The sequence below is a fragment of the Mastomys coucha genome, unplaced genomic scaffold (assembly GCF_008632895.1).
Source record: "Mastomys coucha isolate ucsf_1 unplaced genomic scaffold, UCSF_Mcou_1 pScaffold21, whole genome shotgun sequence".
Classification (NCBI taxonomy): domain Eukaryota; kingdom Metazoa; phylum Chordata; class Mammalia; order Rodentia; family Muridae; genus Mastomys; species Mastomys coucha.
Window position 1 is genome coordinate 37046608 of NW_022196904.1, and position 9144 is coordinate 37055751.

Here is a 9144-nt window from a genome sequence, read left to right on the forward strand (position 1 = left end):
CACTAGGCTCTCCAGCCACCCAGGCACCTCCATCCACCTACACTCACTAGGCTCTCCAGCCACCCAGGAACCTCCATCCACCTATGCTCAGTAGGCTCTCCAGCCACCCAGTGCTCAGCCACCCAGGCACCTTTATCCACCCATGCTCACTAGGCTCCTGCTTTGCGTCCATCTTGGCCTTGAGCAGCATCCGCAGCCTTGATACCTCCTGTCGCTTGAGCTCATCCAGCTTGGTGCGGACATTGTGGCTGACAAAGTCCAGCTCTTGACTCAGCTTTCCACTCTTCAAGGACAGAGAGGAGGGTACCCCAGTCAGGCTGATGCCACAGGGGATGTGCTGGACAGCCCCACTCTACACCCTATATGCCAAAACCACCGAACTCCAATGTTCTAGAAGCTCTTATGTCTTTGCTGCCTGCAGCCTGCCCTGGTACCTGGAAGCCCAAATGAGCAGGATGGAGCCTGAGCTTTGCTGAGAGGCCCCGCTCCCCTCAGACCCAGCAGTACTGACTGGGAGCACCCACACTCACAAGTCTGTTCTCACCACAGGGCCACTAACTCTCCTGACACTTCTTTCCAATCAACTTTTTTTTTGTTTTTGTTTTTTTGAGACAGGGTTTCTCTGTGTAGCCCTGGCTGTCCTGGAACTCACTCTGTAGACCAGGCCGGCCTCGAACTCAGAAATCCACCTGTCTCTGCCTCCCAAGTGTTGGGATTAAAGGTGTGCGCCACCACTGCCAGGCAACTCTGTCTTTCAGTACTTAATAGAGACAACACATTCACCTTAGGATGCATCTCTAGACGTCACCTTCACCTACCCACCCAGGGTGCTGAGCTCGATGTTTTCTCTGGGCTATGCCCGATCTCATTTGTTCCGACATCAGAGCTGACCCTGGCCTCTCCTGCTCACAGCACTCCAGGGCTCACTAGTGTCTCTGCTGGGTACAAGCCCCTGCAACACTGCCTGCCCATCAGCCCCAAGGGGCTGCCAGCAAACACCTGAAGGCATCAAGAGAGCCTCTTTTGCAACCCAGATCTGTCTGGGATGCTGACCCCTGCGCACACTCCCATCAGGGACATCCCTGCTGATGGTGAGGAATGTAAGCTTGATAAGGTCTAGAATTATCTAGAGGACAAACATTTGGGCATATCTAAGAAGGAGTTTCTAGACAGGGTTAATTAAGGCATGATGTCCCTCCCTCCGTGTTGGCGGCACTATCCCATAAGCTGGGCTCCAGGATTGAATGAAAAGAAGGGTAGGTGAGCACCAGCATGTAGCCATCTCTGACTGGGGATATGGCACAGCCCACAGCCTCACATGCCCGCTCAAACTCTCTTTATGATGCCCTTGAACTGTGAACAAGGATAAATCCTCCCATAAGTTCCTTTTGTTGAATGTTTTGTCCCAGCGAAAATAACTAAATAGAAGCTAATCAGATGAGGCAGATAAGAACTCAAGGAGGGAACAGGGCTATATCTTAACAGACGGGAAACTGAGGCATAGCAAATTGAGGTCCCATAGCTGATAGATGGTACAGGAGACCTCATGTCCATGTTTAAACACATCTTCAGGAGTTCCCAGACTCCCTCCCAGCTGTGACCCACAAGCTCCCTCAAGCATTATCCCCTCATAGCCCATCCTAGCGCACCTTAATGTCCTCAGTACTGGCAGCTTGCAGCTTCTCCCGGAAGTGCCCATCTGTCTCCAGCACATTGATGACCTCCTGGAGGTACCGGTGGTAGTACAGGCCCGTGTCCTGAGGGACAAGGGAGGACATGACAACACCTGTCTCATCTTCTAAGTTTCCCCCAGCCAGGACCACAGCTCAGCTCACAACTTGCAGCGGATATACCTTCCACACACAACAGGAGGCCTGCATTACTTACTGGCTGAGTACTCAAGAGCCAGCCAGAGCCAGCTAGTCCAGGCTCCAACCCCTGACCTTTATTTATTTATTTATCTTGGTTTTTCGAGACAGGGTTTCTCTGTGTAGCCCTGGCTGTCCTGGAACTCACTCTGTAGACCAGGCTGGCCTTGAACTCAGAAATCTGCCTGCCTCTGCCTCCCAAGTGCTGGGATTAAAGACATGTGCCACCACTGCCTGGCGTTGGTGTTGAATAACTTTTTAAATAAAAGTTTTAGAAGAAAGTAAAAAATAAATTTTGTTAGGAAAGTCAAATGTGACAGTGCCTGCTTGTCATGCCAGCTGCAGAGCAGAGACAGGTGCATCTCTTGGGGCTCACTGGCCCCAAAGCCTGACCTACTGTGTGAATCCCAGGTCCCAATAAAGCACCCTGTCTCAAAACAAGGTAGATGGCTCCTGAGGAAGGACACCAGAGGTCCACCTCTGGCCTCTCCGTGCACGTGCACATGCATGTGCACCTGTACACATGTAAACATGCATAAAAACATGAACATACACACACACACACACACACACACACACCTCCACAAAAATGAGAAGAAAATCATAAGGAGAAGCCAGGTTTGCTTGTGATCTTAGCATTGGGGGGCTAAGGCAGGAGGACTGCCTCAAGTTCAAGATCTACACAATGAGATCTTGCCTTTAAAACAACCACAAAAATCCAAAAGAAAACAATGAAGATCCTGAGGACTGGAAATTAATGGAAACGAGGGGGAGTGGCTGCAGAGATTCCCCAGAGTGTCTGGTCTGATAGACCCTCACTGCTGGATGCTGATGCTTCTGGGTTCTCACTAAAAAAGCATTAGCCTTAGGGGTGGAGAGACAGCTCAATGATGGAGAAAACATACTGCCCTGGCAAAGGATCCACAGGAGGTTCCTCACAACTGCCTGTAACTTCAGGTCCAGGAGACTCAATGCCTTCTTTGACTTCCCCAAGTGCCTGCACTCATATGCACATACTCACACACACATACAAAATTTAAAAACACAGGTGTGATGACACACTTTTAACTTTTAATCTCAGCACTCAGGAGACAGAGGCAGAAGGATCTCTGTGAGTTAAAGATCCACAAAGTAAGTTCCAGGACAGCCAGAGGACATAGAGAGACCCTGTCTCTACCCCCTACCCCCCCTTCTCTCTCCCTCTCTCTCTCTCTCTCTCTCTCTCTCTCACACACACACACACACACACACACACACACACACACACACACACACACAGAGACACTTTTTTTTTTATTCAAAGAAATAAAATAGGGCTGGAGATGGCTCTTTGGTTCAGAGCATGTACTGCTGTTCCAGAGGCCCTGAGTTCAGTTCCCAGCCCTCTTATCATTTGTCTTACAACCACCTGTAACTCCAGTCCAGGGGACCTGATACCTACTCTGGCCTTCTATGGTACCTGACAGGAATTAAAATAACAGCAATGGCATTAATGTTCTCTTCCTTTTCTCTGTCTCCCTTCTCCCAGCAGTGGCTAAGACAGAGTTTGCCAGGCTTTCTCCTAAGTCTTTTTTTTTTTTACATGCAGAAGTGTTGTGCCCACATGTATGTGAGTGCCCAGTACCCACAGAGGTCAGAAGGTGTCAGATCCGCTGGAATTGGAGTTATAGGTGGTTGTGAGCCGCAGTATTGCTGCTGGGAACCAAGCCCCGTCCTTTTCAGCAGCCATCATCTCTGCAGCACCCCCGGGATAAAGAAGTTACTTTTATCAACAAGATTAAGAACACTCAAAAGAAAACCCTGATTACCCAGAAACATACTTGGCAACATGAAAGGGACTCATTAAGAAGCTTGTCTAAGGGGGGACAACACTCTGCTTCTCAGGTGAGGTCCTTCTGGTAGCTCACAGGGCACCACCCCCCTCCCCCACCCTTTTGCCTTTGCTAAGGTTCCCATTTAGATAGTTCCCAGGCTTTTTCTTTCTCTTCCACCTAGGTCCATAAGCCCCTGGCTTTAGTACTCCACCTTCCTGGAATGAAGAAGCCTCTTTCCCACTCCTTTCCTCTCTGCCTGAGGGGTAGTGATGACAGGGCATGAGCTTTCTTTTTAATGTTCTTCCACTACGGCTCTTAGCCATGGGAGGAGAACCAAGTCTCTGACCAGAATGCAAGGGGTCTGGAGCAGCAAGATGGCTCTGCAAGGAAGGGTGATTGTGTCAACTCTGACAGTCTGACTTTGATTCTTAGCACTGACATGGAACAGGGAAGGGGAAGACATGATTCCTGCAAGTTGTCCTCTGACCTCCACACACACAAGTCCATATATACACATGAGATATATAAACGATTGTAAAATGCTGGCACTGGCCCTGCCTTGTACCATGTGTGCCCTGGCATATGATCCAGGGTCCCAGCCAGTTGCCTTTTTTTTTTTTTTCCCAGACAGTGTTTCTCTGTGTAGCCTTGGCTATCCTGGAACTCACTCTGTAGACCATGCTGGCCTCGAACTCAGGAATCCGCCTGCCTCTGCCTCCCAAGTGCTGGGATTAAAGGCGTGCGCCACCACTGCCCAGCCAGTTGCCTTATTCTAAATGTGGTGGAGATGCCACTCAGAGCTGCTGAGGCCATGGACTAACTTGTTTCTTATGTTCTGAGGGCCTTGACTGACTAACCCTCTCTGACCCATGCGCCCTCACATGGAGCACACACCAAGGGACACATGTCCCTCCCAGTTCCTCCATGTGGCCCCACAACAGCAGTATTGACACATATTGGGCCCATTTTCTTTAATTTTTTTTTTAAAGATTTATTTTGCGAGTGGTGATGGTACACTCACACAGTAATCTCAGCATTGAGGTGGCAGAGGCAGATCTCTCCCTCCCTCCTTCCCCCTCTCTCTCTCTTTCTCCCTCTCTCTCTGTGTGTGTGTATGTGTGTGTGTATGTGTTAGAGGCCAGTCTGGTCTATAGAATAAGTTCCAGGACAGCCAGTGATATACAGAGAAAGCCTGTCTCAAAAAAAAAAAATATTTTTATTTGTGTGTGTGTCTAGTATATGTCACGTGTGTGTCTGGGTGCCAATGGAGGCCATCAGACGCCCTGCAGCTGGACTTACAGGCAGCTGTCAGCAGTCCAGTCAGGGTGCTGGGACTAAATTTCCTCTGGAAGAGTAGCAACTCTCTTTTAAAAAAAACATTTATTCGTTATTATATGTAAGTACACTGTAGCTGTCTTCAGACACACCAGAAGAGGGCATCAGATCTCATTACAGATGGTTGTGACCCACCATTTGGTTGCTGGGATTTGAACTCATGACCTCTGGAAAAGCAGTCAGTGCTCTTAACCGCTGAGCCATCTCTCCAGCCCTGGACCCACTGTCTTAACCTGTCCCATCGGCACTATATAAAACCAAGGTATAGGAGCAGAGGGAAGGTCATAAAATCCAGGTGGCACCTTCCACACTTCCTGCTGTACCTCTTGGCTTGGTTGGAGAAACACTGTGTAGAATAGCAAGCAGGCCCACTGTCTTAGTTAGGGCTTTCTGTCTGTGAACAGACACCATAGCCACGGCAACTCTTGGTGGTTTTCTCCTTTCCGCACATGGGTCCCAGGGATTGAACACAGCCAGGCTTGACAACCAACTGAACCATTTCATTGGCACCTCCATTCTTTGGGCAAAGAGCTTTGGAATGAAATCTATGGAACTTCATGGTAAAATGGTTTGTGTCTGCTGTAGTCTAGGGAGCGGTCCCATTCATTAACCTTCAGCTATTTCATACTGAGCTGCAATCTTAATTTTATCTTCTGTCCTGTTCAGTTAGGCCACCTTCAGAGGATAGTCTAATTCCATCTAACTTTCCCCTTTGATCTCACTGCAAGGCCTGAAACTCCCCATGACTGGAACCCCCACTTCAGAGTGAGTAGTCAGGGTCAGCTCAACACTTAAACGCTAAACCTCCTCCATAGTTTTAGGGTCTTAACTCTCCTGGGAGAATGTTAGACAGCCCAGGAAAGCTTAAGGGTCACCGAAGATTAACCCCTCCCTCATAATCAGCTTTGCACCTCCTTAAAATTGAAAATGCCATGCAAAAGGGAGGAGACTGAAGGTGTGAGAGCTGTGTTGAGGCCCACTGAAGGGAAGTCACTTCCTCCTGGTCGGAAGAATAGAATCTGGATTTTTTTTTTCTAAACAGCTCCAAACATTATATACTATTACTGTCCCCTTTCTTAAGAGTCTTCCAACTAGAGCTGTCAGTCACATGACCAAGAATCTACTGCTCAAGAAAGCTGATTCACCTCAAGATGTGCTAAGGGATAGGGGGCGTGGCCATCTTCTTAATGAGATAGGGTATTTCCAGGCCAGAAGCCCCTCCCTAGGTGTAGCTGATGGCAGATCTTCATTGCTCAAACTGTCACTTTTTCAGAATTCTCACTTCAAAAGCATAACGCTTCCTTCCCTCCCCTCTCTGAGTATCAGCCAAAATCTTAAGCCCGCTTATCCCAACACTCAAGACACTCTCAGTTCCGCAGAACCCTTCCTAGACATATAGCTGCTTAATGACTTACAGTGCTCAACCTGCCTCCTCCTTCCATGTCTCAAAAACCCTGGCTTTCTCTTCCATCTCCCTCCTGGAACCTAGAGAGACTTACGACTCGTCTGCTCTATTATTTTTCTCTGATACAATGGTTTTCAGGCTTCAAGATTTCACAGAGTAGAGTACTAACACCTTGCAGAAGGCCCTGCTACACAGGAACTTGGAACCACCTGTCTCAGGAGGCAACAATAGCTTGCATTGCTGGGGAGAGCTATAGGAAGAACCAGGCCATAAATTAGGCACCTGGAGTTTGAAAGTTCCAACTCTCTAGGAGCAAAGGTTCCACAGAATTCAATAATACTGGAATGAGTAAATCTGCACTTCCTGTGTCCTTTTCCCATTTAAACTACACCTCCCGTAGGTCCCAGCAAGAAACACCCTGCCAGATAGTAGCATCCGACTGCCAACGGATGGTGCTACTGGGAAATGTGGTTTTCCTTTCCTTTTAGTTTTCTTCATTCCTTGTTAAAGAGGGTCTTAAGGATCAGAGGGGTTTAGATGAGGGTGTGACACAGGGTTTCATTTGGGATCCGTCTTGATTTCCATATCTCAAAGGTCAGTACCCCCAGGTCTGCCTGTTTGTTTCACGAAATCAGGATTGCAAAGGAAGGCGGGTAAACCACAAGCCTCGGAGTATTAAACAGGGGATCCCTGGAATTTTCACCAGGGCCCTGGGGATGGCAAACGCCACTGCACCAAAGGCAAAGACGCTAGAGCTACTCACCGGGGTCTCAGTGGCCTGGCTGTCTTCCTGATGAGGAGCTGCGCGGTCCACAGGCACTGCCAGCACAGCAGACAGCATCAGTAGAGGTGGTAGGAGAAGGAAAGGGGCCCCGCGGGGCACAGAGGTAGGCATCGTGGCTGGTCTGTGGGGAGATATGGAGAGTGAGTTTTTCTTGTTTTGCTATGGTTTTCTGAGCTGTGTATTAAGTAGCCTAGGTGGGCCTTGAATTCCTGACCCTGCTGACTCTCCTTTCCAAGCTCTGGAATTACAGGCGTGTAGTACTATCCCTGGCTAAGGATGTCCCAACCCCGGTTGGGTAAACGAGTGTGCTTGCCACCCTATTTGCAAAAATGAAGACTCCACGCGTTCAGTCACCTGGAACCCAGGACGCCAGGCCTCCAGCCTCCCTTTCCTGGAACGCAATCCGCAGACCCTCATTCCGGCTCCCTGAGTAGGGGAATCCTCCCCTGAACCGTGATTTCAGGCCCCTAACCTCCCTTTCTCACGAGACCGCGGAGGCCTGACGCTGGACAAGTATCACGCGCTTCAGCCCCTCTGCCCTGCCCTCGGCTTCTGAACACCCTCACCTCTCCTAGCGCAGAGAGCGGTTCTTCCCAGCCGGCGACCTCTGCCAGGTTTCGGCTGACTTCCCTCCTAAGTCACGCCCACTTTTCCACCCGCAGAGAGCCCGCCCCCAGAATAATGATTGGTCCACGCTGGCTCTGAGCTTCCGCCCGCGTTAGCGGCCCCGCCCCTTTCCGATGAGATTTCCTTATTTTTCGAAAATCTTTTCTGTTTTGTTGGAAGCTCACATTATTCAAGGCAACATTTCCTGCGTCGTTTTCAAGTAAAACTCAAAGTTCTGCATGCCCAGGGATTGGGGGTGGGGGTGGGGGTGAGACGGGAAAACTTTTCCGGACATCTTGCCGCGGTATCTTCTGGGAGTTGTAGTTTTCTCATTTAATTTCGCTCCACAAGTTCCTGCAAGTTAGAGCTTTAGTGATTGGAAACTACATAGTATATGAACAGTATTTAAACAGAGTCTTACTATATATCCCTAGACATCCAGGGCTATACAGAGAAACCTTGTCTTGAAAAAAAACAAAATTAAAAAACAAAAACCAAAACCAAAAAAACTTTGTAACTTTTTAAAAAAAGATTTATTTATTTTATATACGTGAGTACACTGTCGCTGTCTTCAGACACACCAGAAGAGGGCATCTATCCCATTACAGATGGTTGTGAGTCACCATGTGGTTTCTGGGAATTAAACTCAGGTCCTCTGGAAGAACAGTCAGTGGTCTTAACTGCTAAGCCATCTCTCCAGCCCTGAGGGTAACATTTTTTAAAAAAAGATGTATTGCCGGTCGGTGGTGGAACACATCTTTTTTTTTTTTTTTGGTTTTTTCGAGACACGGTTTCTCTGTGTAGCCCTGGCTGTCCTGGAACTCACTCTGTAGACCAGGCTGGCCTCGAACTCAGAAATCCACCTGTCTCTGCCTCCCAAGTGCTGGGATTAAAGGCATGCGCCATCACCGCCCGGCATTTTTTTTTTTAAATGTCCATTTATTTATCTCTTGTGTGTGTGTGCAGCTAGTTGAGGGATCCCATGGCATGCATATGGACGCCAGGGGACAACTTTTGGGAGTAACTGGGTCCCAGAGATTGAATTTAAGCCTGGAAGTAAATACCTTTATAGGCTGAGTCACCTTGCTAGCTAGCTAGTGCTGATTGTTTCTTTCTTTTTTTTTTTTTAAATCTCTTTATTATCATAAGGAAGGAAACTGTAACTGTCTTCAGACACACCAGAAGAGGGTGTCAGATCTCGTTACAGGTGGTTGTGAGCCACCATGTGGTTGCTGGGATTTGAACTCAGGAAGAGCAGTCAGTGCTCTTACCCACTGAGCCATCTCACCAGCCCCATGAGTTTTTTTTTTGTTTTTTGTTTTTTGTTTTTCG

The 9144-nt window shown here is 48.5% G+C and overlaps 2 protein-coding genes and 1 long non-coding RNA gene across 3 annotated transcripts in view; 1 reads left to right on the plus strand and 2 right to left on the minus strand.

Annotated features, from left to right (window-relative positions):
• Window positions 1–64, minus strand: part of LOC116102208 — a 594-nt gene extending 530 nt beyond the window's left edge. The window contains exon 1 of the long non-coding RNA XR_004123032.1: window positions 28–64. This is a non-coding gene — a long non-coding RNA (uncharacterized LOC116102208). The remainder of the gene's footprint in view (window positions 1–27) is intronic.
• Window positions 1–7876, minus strand: part of Nucb1 (nucleobindin 1) — a 16971-nt gene extending 9095 nt beyond the window's left edge. Inside the window, exons 1-4 of the mRNA XM_031386621.1 lie at window positions 7773–7876; window positions 7186–7327; window positions 1650–1757; window positions 151–283 (exon numbers count right to left, since the gene is read on the minus strand). Coding sequence (XP_031242481.1) covers window positions 151–283; window positions 1650–1757; window positions 7186–7317 — 373 coding nt within the window. The 5' untranslated portion in view covers window positions 7318–7327; window positions 7773–7876. The remainder of the gene's footprint in view (window positions 1–150; window positions 284–1649; window positions 1758–7185; window positions 7328–7772) is intronic.
• The window catches only part of Tulp2 (TUB like protein 2), a 37207-nt gene that overhangs the window by 16007 nt on the left and 12056 nt on the right, over window positions 1–9144 (plus strand). The window lies entirely within an intron of this gene.